The following is a 19,787-nucleotide window of genomic DNA, read 5'->3' on the forward strand; positions in this document are numbered from 1 at the left end:
AGATACTTCGAAACCTCCTCTCAGAGGGGAGCAACAGAAACAGTCTGTGAAGTGGGTCTCTAACAATGCTTTGAGCTCTAAGCACATAGCGCTTATAAGCAGTATCCTGAATGACAGGAAACGAGCTTCCTATAATTTTCTTGGCTGTCCTTACCACACTCTGAATGGACTTTCTATTTGAGGCACTGCAGCCACCAAACCAAACAGTGATGCAGTTTGTTAAAATGCTCTCAATCATGCCTCTGTAAAAAGTGGCCAGGACAGAAGGAGAAAGAGTGTTGACAAATTTTGAGCTCCCAATGTTAGTTTTGAGATGCCTTTTATGGAAGCTGTCTTGGCTTTATAAACTCAATTTTTAGCTGTTTAAAAATTTGTTAGTCTTGTGGTTTTGTGTTTTTAAAAACTCCAATTCCTTAGATAACTGTTATACTCAAGTACTCTTTTTTATTTTCCCAGTAACAAGTGTCTGGTAACAACTCTATCATCATTCTTTTTGTTTTAATTTCTGGATAAGTAAAACTGCATGTTTTGATCTGGAGGTTTTACCTAAAAGATTGTATCCCTGTGTTTAGATCTATGTTTGTTCAAGACAAAATGTTGAAAATGTGTGTGTGAGGGGAAGAATGTTAATATTTTGGGAAAGGGAATAGCATAATTAGAGAATGGACACTGACAGAAGTCTAACTTAGTACCACAATTAGATTTCTTAATTTAAGCACCACGTAATAAAAGTTTTAATTGCTTTCCAAATGGATAATGTAGTTACTGTTTTTAAGCATTTGGGGTTGGATATTATTACAGAAGCAATCCTCATCCTTCCTAATTTACTAAGTAGCTCTTGGGATCCTGATGCAACTTCTCTCCAGACTCGAAATATAGATTATTGTAGAAATACACATTTCTCAGTATTATCTTATATTTTGTAACATGTCATATTAATTGTGACCAAATACCTTTACACATATGAGCAAGTGAGCAATTTGCTTAGGGCTAAATATCTGAAATTGATTAATGTTTGTGCTAACTAGAAAGACCATGCAAGCCATCTTGATAAGACAGGACTTTTGATTAGATGCCCATACAATTGGCTCTTTTGCCCAAAAAACAGCAGGCAGAAGCCCAGTCACTAACATTCTATGACTCCAAGAATTGCCCCTCCTGCCAGACCATCTACACATACATCCTATCTGAAAGAGTTTTTCTAGGTCACAAACAAACTTACCCACACACACCCTCCTTCTGCTTGAGATAGAAATAGTTTAGTTTTTAAAGAACAGGAAGAACTTGGCGGGACTGGAGAAAACTAGGACCAAGGGCTGTGAAAAAACTTCCTTTTCTGTGGTTTCTGTCACGGCATAACACATAAGCTCTTCATTTATAACTTTGTTGGCTAATTTTTATCCCTTGTATTCTCTGGCCCTGTTGCTTTTTTAGCAAGGCTTCTAAAACTATTTTGAGTAGGAGTGGTGAAATGGGACCACCTTGTCTGGTTCGTTTCGGAATCATGCCTAGTTTGGATAATTACTCATTCACAGCCACTAGAGCTTATTGCAAAGAGCTTATATTGCTCTTATCCATGTCATGGAGTTTTGTCTAAATTTCATATATTCCATCATCTTAAATAGAAATTTTGAGTTCAAATTGTTGAAACTTTCTCAGCATTTAAAAAAGAACAAAGCTGCTTTTTTCATTGTTAACCTCTAAATACTCTAAAACATTTAAAACACATCTAACATTGTCTCTCATTTGTCTATTAAGTACAAATCCACACTGATCTTTATGAATAATCTGTGGTATATACTTCTTCAGTCTCTCAGGTAAAACTGTATTAACAAGTTTATAATCACTATTCAAAAAATGAAAGAGGTCTATAATATTTTGGTAGTTATACTCTTGATTTTCTCTAGATATTAAAGAAATATCAGACCACATTTTCAATTGCTAAGTTTGGTGAAAGTTTCTCTTCTGGAGAAAAATATTTGGAGGATTAAAGCAGGAACAAACCAGGTCCAGGGAAATAATATGCAAAAGCTTTGGGAAGATGGAGAATGAAGGATGTTTAATTTTCATCTTGGTCCATCAGCAATTGTCATCCCAGCACTGTTTCGGAAGAGGAGATTTGGGGACTACGTGTCCATAGAGACATGCTTATGACTCCCATGACTCCCTGGGTTTTTACAAAACAAATTAAAGAAGATATAACTGCTGAATGGTTTTATATAATTCATCAAGAAAACAAAAACTCAGTAGTAGTTGAGAGATGTATTGGCAACTTTTTAACTGGGGAGAGGAGCTGCTAAACAACTAAAGGACCTTAAAATCACATTGAGGTAGAGAGATCTGCTGCTCCAGCATTCTTGATTACGGGCCAGTTGTCTATGCTTAATAGCAATAGCAATAGCACTTAGACTTATATACTGCTTCATACTGTTTTTACAGCCCTCTCTAAGTGGTTTACAGAGTCAGCATATTGCCTCCAACAATCTGGGTTCTCATTTTACCGACCTTGGAAGGATGGAAGGCTGAGTCAACCTTGAGCCGGTGAGATTTGAACTGCCAAACTGCAAGCTCCAGCAGTCAGCAGAAGTAGCCTGCAGTGCTGCACTCTAACCACTGCACCACCTCAGCTCTTAAAGACCTCTAACATTAGTTCATTGCTAAACAGCCAGTCCTATCAGAGAATTCTTCATATTAATGTTTTGTTAAGTCTGTCTTGTAATTTGAACCTAGTGGAGCAACAGAAAAGAGGTTGTTTACCTATCCTTTTGTGACTATTCTTCATAAATCTGAAAATGATTATCATATTTGTATTCAATTATTCTTTGAGTGGTCTGTAGAGGAAAAAAGATGAGATTATCCCTGTTTTGGAGTATTTGTTCCAATATTTTAAGGAGAAAAGTATTTCCCATTTTTCTATTTGACACCATACTCTTTTCTATTCCTAGCTATCAGACTGTATAACTGTTTAAGTTTTGTTTTCATACATATCAAATTTATTTTGATTAAATCATTATTTTCTGATATTCTATTTTCAGCTGTTTTGTCCCAGTCTCCTTCATTTTTGATTATTGAACAGACATTTTTAGTAGCATAGAAACTTTCAGTCTTTTAATCTGAGCAAAGCATATAGAATAATCTTCAGCAACATGGTGCCAGGGGTGTTTTAGTTCTATGTAATTGATGTTACAGTGCAATTAGAAGCATTCTTATTTTGACTGTTCATGCTTGGGGCTGAATGCACTTAATGGTGCATAGTCTGAATGCAGAACCAAGAGACTGTGGCTAGTTTCTCTCACATCACTGGATCCAAATGTGAGAAGGATTCATCTATAGAAACACTTCCAGACTCACGATGCAATAGTTTCACATGTTCTCTTTGCTTTATGTAATAACAACAAGTATACTTAGTTCTGTCTCCTTCCCTAACTCTGCTACTCTCAAACTGCAACTCTCATAGGCCAGCTTAGAGAACTGTAGTCCTAGCACATTTCAAGGGCAGAAGCTTAAAGGCTGAATTAGACGAAAAGAGAAGCTGATAGCTACCATAGGATTTCTTGCTTTTTGTGAGCAGCTGGAGACTTCCTGCAATAACCAGCAAATCCCAATGAGTGCAAAAAATGTGTGGTGAAGTGATGTGTCTGTCAGGAGAGGTTGAGTAGTAAACTAATGAGCTTGCTGCACAATTGACTTAATTATCTATTATGTTCAGAGCACCTTTTGCAAAGTAATGGTTGCAGCTTTCTCTACAAATGTAGAGAAGAGAGCCATGATTAATTCCCAACCTGCATATGATGACATGACATGTAATGACAGCACACCCAGCATCAAAATGATTGCAAATCCTGGAGGCTAATAGCTATGCAAATAACCTTGTTATCTGCCCTATTTATTTTCTTAGCCTTACACCTTCTTCATTTAATTGAGGTTTTTTAGCTGTCATTCTTGGGGGGATGGAAGATGGTGTTACAATTGCTGTCCTGAGGTTACTCAAGAACATATCTGTCCTTGCTGACAAATATCTTCTGCCTGTGTAGATCATTTCTCAAAGGTTTTTAGATGCTGCACTTTGACTCTATGAATAGTACTTTCTTTGAGCTTTTGGTCTTACTGGATGATCTGAATGATCTGGACCAAAATATACCACTGCTGGAATAGCCCCCCCCCTCAACAACCACAGAGAAAACAGTCCCAGCAATATGAATGTGCGTCCTAACTTTGGATTTAACCAATCTTTTGAAAACATTAGTTCTGTGCTTCTACTAAATTACGGAAGATATCTTGGTTTGGTTCAATTAGGCAACTCATTGTTTGTTTGTTTGTTTTTAAAGAACTTTGAAATGTTTTGATGAAAGCAAAGAGCAGTAGGAAAGCATGGAGTTCAGAGGCAGAACTAATTGCAAAATTGGAAATATAAATAGCTCCAGATTCCTGCTCTTGACTCTTAAAATCCCAGTCCAAATGGCTCCTTTTTAGAAAATTTCATAAAATTAAGTACATGCAAAATACATTTTTCATCAATAGAATAAATGAAATGATGGCTCTTTTTATTATTTTATATAATGGTTTTGAATTTCACAACTGCAGGTATGAAAGCAAATAATGATGTACTTTTCATGAAGATATAAATTTAAATTTTTCACAGTATGAGACATTTGACAGATCTTAATCATTTTACCTAGATTTTTTTTCTGCCTGATTTAGAAACCCTTTGTGCTCCCAGGCTACCATAATATCAGCTAGGGATTATGAGAGTTAGAATCCAATACATTTGGAGTGCCTCAAGTAAGGAAAACCTCTGTGACTAAAGCATATTATCTTTGGAAGCAAATGCATACTCTTGCTCAACGAAAGTCTTCAAAGAAGCTGGGTGGCCAGTCCCAGAGTCATTGGCATAGTTTGCATGTAGTTTTTAAGGCAGAAATTTTGTGCAATTCCCTCTTTGGTGGGTATCAGCTATTTTTTTATGAAATTAAAAGCTTCAGTGCTGTGTTGCTGCTGTATATAAATATTCTTTAGCTCAGCAAATTGAGACTAAATATTAATCTATTATGTATGCTATTTATTATGTTTATTAAATGTTTGGCACAAGAAAACAGGATGCATATTAGTCCTTCTCTTTCCTTCTTAACTTCAGTTTATTTGGGTTATTTAATGCATAAAGTTGTGACATTATTTTGAGCTGTATCTGATGTTCCCATGTAGTTTCAGAGGCAAGATCCTTGCCTGAATTTCTGGATAATGTTGACAGCCTTGTTTATAGCACTTAATCCCTGATAGCCCTACCTTTCCACACTTTTTTTTCCTGCTGCTGCTCTTACCAGATGTGCTAATACGCATTTCATTGCTAGCAGAAATTATGAATTCCCTATGCTATCAGGATACTTTTGTTTAGCACTAGCCCAGATGCTTCTGTATTAGGAAAATTGGTTCTTTGCCAAGTATTTCTCTTGGCAAAGGCAACACCCTTGACAAGAGTTTCAAAGGATATCCCATAGAAAACAAGGTCTTGGTATAAGGTCTTAGTCTAAGGACAAGGTCTGTTCTTCTATGTAGTTCTGTATACGGTATCTGAGAAAACATGCCCAGCATCCATTTTAGATAATAAGAGAAAGGAAAGGATGATAGGGAAAGAGAAGAATGGCAAAATTCTGAGTCCCTAAGTGCTACTCTAGTTCACAAAAGTCTTACCATTATCCAATGTGTGTTCTGCGAGAAGAGGAAACATAGACAGGTCATGCTCTCTCTACTCTAGAATGTTAAGGGAAGTGTGAGATTCAGGTTCCATATTGGTGAGAGGAATACTTGTATAGCAATAGCAATAGCAATAGCAATAGCAATAGCAATAGCAATAGCAATAGCAATAGCAATAGCAATAGCAATAGCAATAGCAATAGCAATAGCAATAGCACTTAGACTTATATACTGCTTCATAGTGCTTTTACAACCCTCTCTACGTGGTTTACAGAGTCAGCATATTGCCCCCAACAATCTGGGTCCTCATTTTACCCATCTCGGATGAATGGAATGCTGAGTCAACCTTGAGCTGGTGAAATTAGATCTGCTGAACTGCAGCTAGCAGTCAGCTTAAGTAGCCTGCAGTACTGTACTCTAACCACTGTTCCACCTCGGCACATAGTTGGATTCTGTACTAATAAGGCAAAATTAGGCAACTACTGAAATTGAGGAATCTCTTAAATCAGGTTGAACCAACCTGGTGCCCTTCAGATATTTTACATTAGTTCTTTGATCGTCCCCATCCATTTCAATAAGTTGTGAGAGTCCAGGAGGATGCTCAGATTACACACATGTTCTGAACGGAAAAAGATAGCTCTATTCTGGACCAAAAATGATAAGTCCCTGGAGCCAGGTAGACAAGGACTCACAGCTACTTGGTCTCCCCAGGATGACCTTGCGTCTTTTTCTCCCAATGCAGGTCCCAACAGCCTTCAGGCACCTGTGAGTAACCATTAATGATCATTCTCTGAATATAATTTTCAAGCCACCTATACACTTTAATTCTCATGCTATCTAGCCCACAGTCAAATAGCTACTTAATCAGAATATCATGGAGTACTTTGTGAAATACTTTGTTGAATTCACTCTCTCATGCATTGCATTTCCTAAATCTGTTAAATAAGTTACTCAATGACAAGGAGATAAATTTGATAGGCAATACTTAGTACTGAAAAATCAGGGCTGATTTCGGATAATACAGCAAGATGTTTTACAGCTAAAACTTCTATAGAACTTTACAAAATATTATATAATTTTCCAGATCATTCTCTCTTTTCTCTCGTCCCCCTCCCTCTCTCTTTGAAGATAAGCATTTTTTTTCTTCAATCCTGATAAATCGCTAGTTCTCCAGGCTACTTCAAAATTAATAGACACTGTTTAACCATCAGGAATTAATCTGGTCTAGAAAATTTAAACACATTAAAAAAAATAATTATTCTATGACCCTGATATTTTCAGTGGTCTGCTCTTCCTCTTTGCTCGTTAGAATTGCCATGTACAACACATACTTTCTTGGTGGAAAAGACTGAACTAGTAGAATTCCTGATTCTTTCTCATCATTTTATTTTGAACTTATGCTACATGCTCTTTTTGTTGTTGTTCACATTGTTCTACAATAAGGTTCATTCTCTTGGCACTATTTGCACATTTCTGGGCTATCTATATGTGTTCTTTTATATTGATCTGTTACTGTCCACCTCCTATAAATGTCATTTTTGTTTTCAGTTCTTCTGAACTGAAGTATGTTTAAATTGGCTTCTTTTGCTATTGTCTTCTTTATTTAACCCATTTAGTATATATTTTTTAAGAAATTCCTCCCTATGTTGATCTATGTTAATTTCCTGGAAGTACCACATTTGAGAGAGTTTGTCTCCCATTGGATGTCAACATGATTAATGTCCCTTACCACTTGTTTTATCTTAATGTGCCTTCTTAACATACCTTTGAATTTGTAAAAGATATTCAATGGCTTTAGCTTTGTTAAGTTTCCTCATTAGATAGGTGAATGACAAATTGCTCATCTTGGAGTACTATTGTCATAAAACCTGTAGTGAAATCCAATTTTTTTTACTACCGGTTCTGTGGGCGTGGCTTGGTGGGCATGGCAGGAGAGGGATACTGCAAAATCCCCATTCCCTCCCCACTTTTGGGGGAAGGATATAGCAAAATCTCCATTCCCACCCCACTCTGGGGCCAGCCAGAGGTGGTATTTGCCGGTTCTCTGAACTGCTCAAAATTTCCACTACCTGTTCTCCAGAACCTGTCAGAACCTGCTGGATTTCACTCCTTCATAGAACCAGTAAGAAAAGAAGAAAGGCTGGAAGATATTTTGATTGAAAGAGATCCTGGGAGGATGAAGTTATTATGGGGAAAATAAAAACACTTAGAAATTATATTTGCATCTTTAAATAGCAATAAAAAAGTGGATGCAAGGATTTCTGTATTATAATTTCTGTTAGTAAATTATCTACATTAGTTCAGAAACATACCACTTGCTTTCTTACTGAAGAGAACAAAGCAGCTACCATAACACCTATGGAACTGAAAGTCAGGAAACATTGCACAGTACTGTGAAATCTTGAAAGAACACTATATAATCATTGCTTCTTTTTATTGCTGTCAGATGCCCAATATTATTTGTGCTTTTATGGTTTGTTTTTAGCCATCTAACTGTTTCAGTTTCTTGAATGTTAGTGCCCCTTTGTGGTCGTATTATGTCTCTTCAGTCTATAATGTACAATCACTTCAAAAGAAAAAGCTCTAAGTGTTTTTTCCACCTCCTTCTTCTCCCCCCCCCACATTAATTTGCAGACAAAAGGCATCTAAATCAAGTTGTCCACTTATCAGGTGGACTATAGAACTGAAATCTAATGAACTATTTTTTTTTTTTTTACTATTTGTTACTATTGCATAGAAAAATTACTTTTTACTATTGTTCCACATCCTATAATGTGGATTATTTTCCTTTAGTCTTCTCAAACCAAAACAGTCCCAGTCCTATCTCTTCCTATGGTTTGGTTTTCAAATTTGACAATCTTTTATCATTTTATTTTGTCTGTATCCTTACAGTACTGCAAATGAGGTCCATCCAGTGCAAGATAATATTGGGGGTGGGGGGTGTCTGCCTTCCTGTGGTTTGGAAACCATACAAATGCTGATAATCTTAAAATTCCATCCGTCTCTAGTTTCTAGTCAACGTCCATTCCAGCAGCTTTTCCCAAATATAAGACAACTATATTAGACAATTATATTATAAAACAATCAGTGGTGGGATTCAACCAGTGTAACAACCGGTTCACTGAGCGTGTGCCTTGCACACACACGCTGTCCATTAGAAAAGACCATTACAAGCAGTGTTAAAAGCACTAAAAACAGCTGAGGTGTGGCAATCAGCTGATCGTCAGAGCGACCGGCTTGCCCGAACCGGACCGAATATGCTGAATTCCACCCCTGAAAACAATGCTTCCTTTACCCTTTATCTTTGCATCTGATTTTTGTTTACTAATTGAAGAATTCTGTATTTATCAGTGTAAAATTTCATTTTTAAAAATCTGTTTCTGTAACCTGTTCAGATTGTTCTCAGTTTTATCTCCCTCTCCTAGGGTGTTATCAAACTCACCATTTTTTTTTTGTCACCTGCAGATCTAAAAAGCATTCCTTCTACCTCTTTATCCAAGTTATTAATAAAAATGTTTAGAAGATCCAGGACTGAATGCTGTAGCAATATGGTCTATTCTAGTTTGAAGAGATATCTTTGATGAGAACTCCATCACTATTCTTTTTCAGCCATTTAATTTTCATGCCATCCAACCCATGCTAACTGTTAATCAAACATGAGGTAGTTTGTGAAATGCTTTTTATTAAAAACAATATATAAGATTGTACAGTGTTTATTACATAGACTGCTAAGAAAACTACTCAATCAGAAATGAAATATGATTAATTTGACAATGAATCCATTCTGACTTCTAATAATCACTGCTTTTTTAAAAGACCTTTACAGCTCAATTATTTTATAATCTGTACTAGAAACTTCTCAAATATTGATGTCAAATTACCTGGTTTTCTGGTTTTTTGTTTTTCTCCATTTTGAAAAAAGGGACAAAATATTCTCTCCTCCAGTCATCCTAATACTTTAGCCATTCTCCAAAATTTCTTAAAGGTAATACATAAAATTTCAGCCTTCAAACTTCAGGAAGGTTGTACATAACCAAATTAAATAATTTGGCCTTGAGGAACTGAATCTATTCAAAGTAATAAGCATTCCTTTGTTATGTATCATGCCATACTTTCAACCATCTTAATAGAACCCATACCTTTTTTTATTAGAGAAGGCTGAATTAAAATATAAGCTCCGTAATTCTGATTTTTCTGTTATCTGATACCCTTTTGCTGCATTCACTGACCACAGGTTCTTTGATTTTCCCCCCTCTTCCTTTTAATTTGTAGACATCTAAATAAACTTATTGTTGGTACATCCTTTCTAACCTCGTGTTCTTTTTAACTTTAGCTTTCTCAACAATTTACATAACAATTCTGGTATAATCTACATATGTATTCCTCTCAAGTGATTTGTTCCCCCTTTCTTCTTCATGTATGTTTGAGTTCCAAATTTTTGCATTAGTGAAGCCAAATTAGTTTCTTCTGGTATTTTCCTTATACCCCCACTGGAATTGTTTCCAACTACATTTTTAATATCTCCTCTTTAAAGGAACTTCAGCCATGTTGATCTTTTCTTCTCATTAGCTTCTCCTAGCATGGAATCATATTAATCATTGCTCTGAGTTTATTAAAATCTGCTTTTATGAAATCCAGGCTATGAACTTGATTACTGTCAGCTTTTTCTTAATAAAAATTCAAGTATTATTAAGCCACTTTTCCCTACGGTTTCTAGATCTTCTCTTATTCAGTTAACATTTCCTTAAAGAATCCCTGGATTTGCATTGATCAAATTCATGTGTGAGGTTATTTTGAGAAAGAGATTGAGAAATGCAGGCTGGCCAAGATGTGTAATTCTAACACTACTCAATTTTATTGCAACATTAACCAGGACCCATAAATAATGATGTCTCTCATCTTACTGTAGCAGAATTCCTGGAATCTGGAGTTTGGTGGTAGATAATGCTCTCTTGGTCAATGGAGTCTTGGTTGATTTTTTCCTCATTCATGGTCTTCCTGCAATTATCTTTACATCTGTCCATCTTTTCTATCATCTATGGAGAAGGTTTTTTTTTAAATGTTATTATTTATTTATTTATTTATTTATTTATTTATTTATTTATTTATTTATTTATTTATTAGTATTTCTAAGCCACTTTCCAAGTGGCATACAACAGATAATAGTGGATAAAAAACCCAAATAATAAGAAGCAATATATTTCATTATAGCACTAATCAGCAGAGTTAGATCTAAAAACAAAACAAAACAAAACTTTTATCTTCCAATGAAGTCTCCCACAGCCAGTAGTCACTAGTTGTCACTCCTGGAATAAAAGTGTTACCTCAGCAAATCTCCAAATACTTGACACGACCTAGACTACTGCTTGCTGAACCAGTTTACATTTCTAGCTAGTCTTCAAGGGCAGCCCCACATAGAGCGAATTGCAATAATCCAATCATGAAGTGACAAGGGCATGTGTGACCATGTTCAGTGCTTCCTGTACAGATAGTCCTTGGATTACAACTATTCATTCAGCAACTGTTCAAAATTATAATGGCACTGAACAAGGGGGGGGGGTTATGATGGCTTCTAGGAATTCTATAGCACAGTTTGTCACTCCTTTGACACAGTTTCTCCACAGTCACATGATCTCGATCTCCAATGTTCCCTGCCATCTTCCCACAAGCAAACCAATGAAGAAGTTGGCATGTAATCAGAAATTGCAGTCGCATGTGAACCTTGCTTAACAACTCTCATGATTCTCGTTTATTTATAGCAACTGGGACTGGTGGGATTGCCATTACTAAGCAACGTGGGAACGAGATATCATACTTCATAACAACATTGCTTAGTAATGGAGTTCCCAGTCCCAATTTTGTAACCCAAGGACTACCTGTACCACAAATAATCATTATTAATGCACCAGTTGCAATTGTGATGAAGTACTCCTGGCCACAGAAAGCAGGACTTCCTACAAATTATGAGCCAGTTTTCAGAAATCATCGCCTCAGACTAATAGCTGTGAAAGGTTACTATTGTCTGTCACCTCAACTGGATCTGCCAACTGACATCCAATTCTGTATATGGGGGCAACATATTTTTTTCTTCCAAATGATGAACAAATTCCTCAGAATGATCCAGTGACAGTTCTTCCAATCCAAATTTCCCTAGGAGTGGGTCTCTTTAAGACTGCTGAATGGCCTTCTCTAGATGTAGAGGAATAGACCTATTCAGAGTTCTTATCGGTGTCCAGTTATATTTGTCCTTAATTTGTATACCAACCATGAGAACCATCCCATTCTTTATTGTACCTATGAAATCACACACACACCAAACATAGAATAGAATAAAATAATAGAGTTGGAAGGGACCTTGGAGGTCTTCTAGTCCAACCCCCTGCCCAGGCAGGAAACCCTACACCACTTCAGACAAATGATTATCCAACATCTTCTTAAAAATTTCCAGTGTTGGAGCATTCACAACTTCTGCAGGCAAGTTGTTCCACTGATTAATTGTTCTAACTGTCAGGAAATTTCTCCTTAGTTCTAAATTGCTTCTCTCCTTGATTAGTTTCCACCCATTGCTTCTTGTTCTACCCTCAGGTGCTTTGAAAAATAGTTTGACTTTCTCTTCTTTGTGGCAACCCCTGAGATATTGGAACACTGCTATCATGTCTCCCCTAGTCCTTCTCTTCATTAAACTAGATATACCCAGTACCTGCAACCGTTCTTCATATGTTTAGCCTCCAGTCCCCTAATCATCTTTGTTGCTCTTCTCTGTACTCTTTCTAGAGTCTCAACATCTTTTTTACATCGTGGTGACCAAAACTGAATGCAATTTTCCAAGTGTGGCCTTACCAAGGCATTATAAAGTGGTATTAACACTTCACGTGATCTACAGAAACAGATATCTTTCTGTAATAAAATAATTTAAGTTCATGTGTTTTTTATTATTAAATTTATCTGCCACCCATCTTATGGTTCTAGGGGATTCTGAATGGCTTTTCCCATATTTGAGCATTATAAATATAATGAGAGCAGCCTTTTACAACATATTCCTTTTTATATGTGTTGCACTGGTAATACCTGTGGGTTACCAATTCTGTGAGTTACCAATCAATAGAGATTGATTTATGTTATTTATTTCCTGATTCAACAATCAGCTTCAATCCACCCCTTCAAATCTATGGTCACTGTAGTCTGCAAATCACATGATTCATCATACATTTCTATGGTGAAATTTAAAAAGCACTTTGTCATTGATTCTCTATGGTCACTAGCATAAGTTTTTGAAAATAAAGATTTGTTGGAAAAATATTGTAATTGAAAAAACTAGTCTTTCTGATGCTGGAAAAAGTAATTTCATAAACATGTAGGCCTAAGTACATATTTTACTGTTTTTCACACTAATTTTTGTTGCAGATGCTTAAAAAGTTAAAGAAAAAGTTACTGTGTCCCCCGCGTCTTCCTTTCCAATTGTCCATGTCCTCCTTTGTCTATTCAGATATTTGCGAACCCTACATAAGAATGGCTGTCCAACCCAGAATAGGTTGTAATTGGTGAACAAGATAGATATTTATTCATTAAATTTATATGGCTGCCAATCTTAGATGCATGACTCTGAACCAGGGGTGAAATCCAGCAGTTTCTGACAGGTTCTGGAGAACCGGTAGTGGAAATTTTGAGTAGTTTAGAGAACCGGCAAATACCACCTCTGGCTGGGCCAGAATGGGGTGGGAATGGAGATTTTGCAGTATTCTTCCCCAGGAGTGGGGAGGGAATGAGGATTTTGCAGTATCAAAATCCCCATTGCCTGTCATGCCCACCAAGCCACACCATGCCCATTAAGCCACACCCACAGTACCGGTAGTAAAAAAAAATGGATTTCACCATTGCTCTGAACAGCTAACAATTAAAACAGTAAAACAATAAACAAAACTACATATAACAAAGAAACAAACAAAATAGCAGCCAAGCAATGATACATAAGAAACATCCACAATCAATATGCCAAGAAACAAGCTTGCCCTAATTATCAGGATTCCAGGATTCCATCAAAACCATGTCTTTTTTATTTTTTATTTTTTATTGGTTTATAATATAAAATGCAAAAAAATTACAAAAAAAATTGTGGGAAAGTAAGGGAGAGAAAGGGGAAAGGAAAAAAGAAAGAAAACTCCCTTTGGTGCAATAGAATAAGATAATAGCATTAAATCTCAACTTTTTACTTTTACATAGTAATATAAGTTGGCCATTTCTATAACAACCAACCTATCTAATCGGTAAAATCTAAAATCCATGTTTCATTTTTTTTTCACCTGAAGCACAAAATCCAGAAACAATTTCCAAGTAGAAACAAAAGTAATTGTAGTTTTTTTTTCTTTAATCAAAGCAGTCAGTTTAGTCATCTCTGCTAACGCCATCAACTTTTGCAGCCATTCATCCATTGTGAGAATCAAAACATCCTTCGATTTTTGTGCATAAAATAATCTTGCTGCAGTCAACATTTATAACGTCAAAGTTCCATTTCCCCCCCCATGTCTTTATCCATTAAACCCAAAAGAAGAATTTCTGGTTTTATTGTTATATTCACTTTCAGAATCTTCTGTATTAAGATGTTGTGGGAAGCCCCCCACCCCCACCCAAAGAATGAAAATATTTTGGGAAATATTAAAAACGGCAGAATATTATATTTCCCTAAATGAGAAATGGAGAAACATGTTTTTTAGAAGCAGGAAGCAGCCCCCAACTCTTTCTTAATAGCCCAGAGCAGATGCCAACACTTAAGAGATAAAGACCTTCTCACGAGTTCAGTCAAACTTCTCAAACTCTTGAGAAGTTTTCTTTTACAACGTGTTTCCTGGACACAATGGCGAGGAATGACACGGAGCTGGAAAGGTAAGACGCACATCCCGCTTCTCACCCACCCCACTTGCCACCCCCAAATTGCATCCCTAAAGGGGGCATGTGGCTAAGCAAGGAGCAGGAGCCTTGCCATACCCAGCAAGGTGGGGGGAGGGAGAAGAGACGGCAAGGGAGCCATGTCTCGCTCCACGCGTCTCGCTTCTCCCCCATCCCACCTGTCAGAAATGAGTCTTTGTGAAACTCATTGCGCTGCCACCGCTGCCTCATGCAACAGGACTCTGCAAGGCTTGTGCCCTTGCATGCATGAATGGCAGCACTGCCGCGAGGTTTGACATACTGGCACAACTGCAAGCGGCAGGATGCCAGTTGTGCCAGTATGATGAAGCTCGTGGTGGTGCTGCAGTTCATGCGTGCAATGGCACAACAAGCCTTGCAGAGTCCTGCTCCATGAGGCAGTGACATGTCAGGGCAGTGGCGGCTAGCCGCTCTGCCAGCGTGAAGAACAGGGAGGGGAGGGTATGTTCCTCCCCCTTTTTCCCCCCTCCGGCATCGCCTCCTCAACTCATTTTGGTTGCGCAGCAAGAAACCAGAGGAAATGGCAGGACCAGCTGTGCATGCATGTAAGTAGTTGGCGGGGGGCTTATTGGTGGGGGTCTTATTTCAACACATGCGCTGAAAAGCCCGATTGGGCTTATTATCTGGAGAGGTTTCCGATTCGGGGAAACACAGTATTAATTGACCATAAGTCCATCAGTTTGGCTTCACCACCATTTTTTTTTCTAAAAAAAATAGTTTCCCGGGGGACACACCCAAAGAGGCATCTTCACAGAGAACCTTGTTTTATACTTATTACAAACTCTTAGGATAGCATGTCTAATAAAATGGTTATTAAAATCAACATTTACTTTAACCTTGTCATACCATAAATAGCAAAACCATGTCTTAAATAATTTGCAATACATCAGCAGGATTGGAGCAAATTTGACCTATGGGTATAAGAGGTTCCAGAGTGTGTCACAACTGAAAAGGCTCTTTTTGGCTCCTGCCAAGTGACATTCCTGCCTGGATAGGATCTGAAGCATGTCTTTTCTGCCAGATCTTTCAGAGGGAGGGAGGGAGACTACAAGGGAAAGGTGGTTTTGTAAATCAGGGGTCTCCAACTTTGGCAACTTTAAGACTTGTGGACTTCAACTCCCAGCTTTGCTGGCTGGGGAATTCTGGGAGTTGAAATCCACAAGTCTTAAAGTTGTGAAGGTTGGAGACCCCTGCTGTAAATAATCCGGCTCCAAGTCATAACAGGCTTTAAAAGTAACCACTAGCACTTTGTATTATACCTGGAAGCAGACCTGCAGCCAGTACAGTCATGGAGCAGAGGTGCCAAACAATAGGTGCCCATAATTTCCTGAGTTGCCACATTTTGTGCTAATTGAAGCTTCCAAATATTCTTCAACTGCAGCCCAATGTAGAGTGCATTGCATTGCGGTAATCCAAGCAGGGAGGTGACCAAGGTATGAATGACTGAGCCTTCAGCTTGGAAATGTTCCTAAGCTTGAATCCTGTAATTGTAACACAAGGAAATAATCACTTATGAAAAAAGGAGTAGGACTTCCATGAATTGCCACTAGATGTCCCTTTTCTCCATCACTTTCTTAATTAGCTTCTTAATAACTAGAAAGGAGTGTTCTGTCGATTCTGCTGAGTGCTTGTTGGATATAGAAAGTTAACTGATCATTCCAGCTCCTCTATGTAGCATATTCAAAGAAAAATTATATGCCTTATTTTTTGAAACAAATCCCCCCAAGGCAAGAAATAATTTTTATCTAGACCAACAGGAGTCACAATACTTTGCCATTGTGCTAAATTATAATATTTAGAATTTATCTACTTTCTTTTTAACTATCTAGATCATCTATCTAGATCTATCTATCATCATCTATCTATGAACTCAACCAAAGACATCTAGATCAGGGGTCTCCAACCTTGGCAACTTTAAGCATGGTGGACTTCAACTGCCAGCTTTGCTGGCTGGGGAATTCTGGGAGTTGAAGTCCGCCAGGCTTAAAGTTGCCAAGGTTGGAGACCCCTGATCTAGATGTCTTTGGCTGAGTTCATATACAGTGCTAAACTGGGGTTTTAAAAAGGATGGGTTGATATACTTTACAAAGTGGCCTGGGCCACAGATAATACTCAGCCATAATGTGTGTCTGGATTTACATATATGTACATGGCTTAATGTTACATGTGAAACCATACCTATATGTTAGATAATATCAGTAAAACCACAAGTTGGTAGGACCATGTGATTTTGGCTGATCTTTAAAAAGTTAAGCATTGAACCTGGTTAGAACTTGGATGGGAAAATACCAGGAAATGTCAGGGCTCGGAGCTAGACTGGGAAGTTAGAAATACATTCTGAAATGTAAATGACAAGAGGCTTCCTCCATGTAGTTTCCAGGAAATAGAGCATTTAAGAGAGAGTGTTTGCCTTCATCCAAGTTATTGGGGTTTTCTGCATTTTTTGTTAATTTCAAAAAGTGAGCAGCATCTGAGCAGGCAAATCATGTTTTAGCCAGCTCCTCGTTTCTGATTCCTGTAGTCTTCTCTCTTTCATGCCCAGACCAAATCCCTTTCTTACATCTTATTTTCAGAAACCACTCAGGTAAGTTCTTCAACTCCCTTTTCCTCCCTTAAAAAAAAATGCAGACCTCTCTAAATTATTCCAGCTCAGGGGGCAGAGCTCCGGCTGTGCCAGCCGTTCCTGCAAATGTTGCCAGTGCAAATTTCGCGTGATGTTGGCCCTTTTTTCAGACACAGAGTGCTTTGATCGTTCGCAAATGCCTCCCGCGGCCGTTTTGTTTGCGCCATCTGTGGCTTCTTCCTCTGCTCAGCCGGAGAGTTGGAGAAGTCACTTTGCTCCATTGTTGTCCAGAGCAGTTGAGTGAGTGCTTTGGAAGGAACATCCAGGGAGGCTCCAGTTAGAAGAGCCGGGAGGAGGAGGGGGGGAAAGCAGCACCCCCATTGGTCAGCAGGACCTGTGGAGTCAGACCATTGCCATGCCAACCTAGTACTGCCTCTGGTTTCCTGGCAGCTGCCTTATGGAGAACTGGGTGTGGCGGAGAAAGATGTCATGCCAGGCAAAGCGACCAAGGATCCGAAAAGGCATCCGCCTGGGGTGGGAAACTGCTGGATGCTGCCCGCTTCGAGCAACCAGGACGGCCGATTAACCGCTGCGTTGTTGGTGCAGCTCCAGCTTCGCTGTCCGCTCTTCGTTGCAACTTTGCTGGAAATTCCAGCTCAACAGAGCGTCCTGGAAAGGCTCGTCGAGCTGAAAGGATCGCCTAGACTGAAACGACGGCCGCTGCTAGTCCCTGCCTTCGCCCCAAAGGTTGGAGCGCACTGCGATCTTCTCGCCTTGGTGGGAGCTCACCCCAGCTTTGGCTCTGGGCGTGTCTGTTTGTTGGCTGGTCATCTCTGCTCTTCTAGCGTTCCCGAAGCCTTCAGCCAGCCACCGATCTCAGCTGGATCTTTTCAATCCAGTCCAAACTTTCATGTTAGAGATCAGAGCTCTCTGCCTTCAATGGTGGCTCTGACTTTCTTGCCTGAATACTGACTGTGTGATAGCGGAGAGCAAAAGACACTCTTCTCTCCAAGTTCTACTAGGTTTCACCTGGTCCTGAGAACCTGGGGGCCCACAGCCAGGTATCCCCCCTGCCACTGTATTGTTAATGCCATGGCTCATTGCCAGCAACGATGCAAGAAGCAGCTGGGGCGAGCGATCCGTTTCTTCTACCAGTTTGTAACCGGGACCTTATATCAAGGTAGGAGTTCCCAGCATTCGGGAGGGGGGATGGATTGGGACATGTGTGGTTGGCATAGCAGGTACAGGGATGGTGAGAGCCTACACATCTTTTGTGTTTGTGTGGTGGGCCTTAAAAAAATACCTGAGCTCCACAAGCAATAGAATGGGAAAGTGCTGTAGCTTGTCCAGTACCCCCATTGCAGTTGTAGGTTATTGTGGTTCTTCAGAGAAGGAAGAAAACAGCATACAGTAGACATTATATGGAGACCATAGGGAGAAAATTATGGAACTGAATTACATTGGATTTAGATAATAGGCATATTTCTGTTGTGATTCAGTACCAGACTACATTTGGCTTGAGATCACCAGGGTCAACTGATAACTTGGTAGTTAAGCATCACACCCTATTTCAGAATTCTTCTTTCCATACTGAGAGAACTGTTGTGTTGGCTCCCATGTCCTTTCTCCATACCATTCTCTACAAAGCAATTAGTCAACTTCTTCACTGAGAGACAAAGCTTTGCTGCTTAAATGGAATTGCATCTACTCAAGAGATGTTCTGGGAGGAGAGCCAGGTTAAAGAACTCATGGATCCAGTCTTTGGGTTGGAGCTCCCCTCCTTTGAGTTTTCATTCAGTAGTCCATACTTTTATTTGTATCAGGGAAAAGAAGAGGAGCTAGAACAGATTAGCCTTACTTTAGCTTTCTTCCAACCTGGTGTTTTATAGATGCATTGGGCTACAATTCCCATAACCCTCTGCCTCTAATCCCCAAATTGAAGGAGGCAGTTGTTGGGAAATATATTAGTCTGTCCTCTGACCTACTTTATCATTTAATGCTGCATGTTTCCTTTGTATTAATCTATCTTTATCCTGATCTGCAGAATCATTGCACTCTTACACCCTGGTTTTTTCTCCCCAGACTGTTTGGTAATTTTCAAAGATTCTCCATGGCTTAATCATGCATCCTCCATCTTGTAAAGGAATGGCAAACTATTTGATCACTTTTCTGCTCTGTTATCTATAGAGGGACCTAATGTTTCATGGCTGCATAAATGAGTATGGTTCTGGACCAATGGACTTTGACCTATCCAGGCCCAGGCCCAATGGGTTATTTTTACATATTTATAGTATGATATACTATAGCACAAGGGTGTCAAACACACCGCGTCACATTGCCATCAATGTGTTTGACGTTTTGTGACGTTTTTCCCCTTTGTGGAGCTGGGGTGGGCATAACCTGCGTGTGACATATCCAGCCCATGGACCACCAGTTTGACACCCATGCTATAGCACATGTTAGTCCTAGATTATGTGTGAACCCAGTTGATATGGTGATGTTGTGTCTAGAGTACCATATTAACAGAGGAAACTGGGTTAAGTCAGGAAACCATATCATGGGCAAACTTGTGTCACACGCACATAGTATGGTGCTGAAGACTGTTACTTGA

General features: G+C 38.8%; 1 protein-coding gene across 4 annotated transcripts in view; it reads left to right on the plus strand.

Moving 5' to 3' along the window:
* The window catches only part of KCNIP2 (potassium voltage-gated channel interacting protein 2), a 120,872-nt gene that overhangs the window by 48,465 nt on the left and 52,620 nt on the right, over positions 1-19,787 (plus strand). Inside the window, exon 1 of one of the 4 annotated variants that reach the window (XM_070946513.1) lies at positions 18,269-18,356. The exons of the other annotated variants lie outside the window; for them this stretch is intronic. Within the exon in view, the coding sequence (XP_070802614.1) occupies positions 18,269-18,356 (88 nt within the window). Of the gene's footprint in view, positions 1-18,268; positions 18,357-19,787 lie in introns of those variants that run through there. 4 annotated transcript variants of the gene reach the window in all.

Source organism: Pituophis catenifer, unplaced genomic scaffold, assembly GCF_029215685.1.
Source record: "Pituophis catenifer annectens isolate HBS135680 unplaced genomic scaffold, rPitCat1.0.hap2 SCAF_6, whole genome shotgun sequence".
NCBI lineage: Eukaryota > Metazoa > Chordata > Lepidosauria > Squamata > Colubridae > Pituophis > Pituophis catenifer.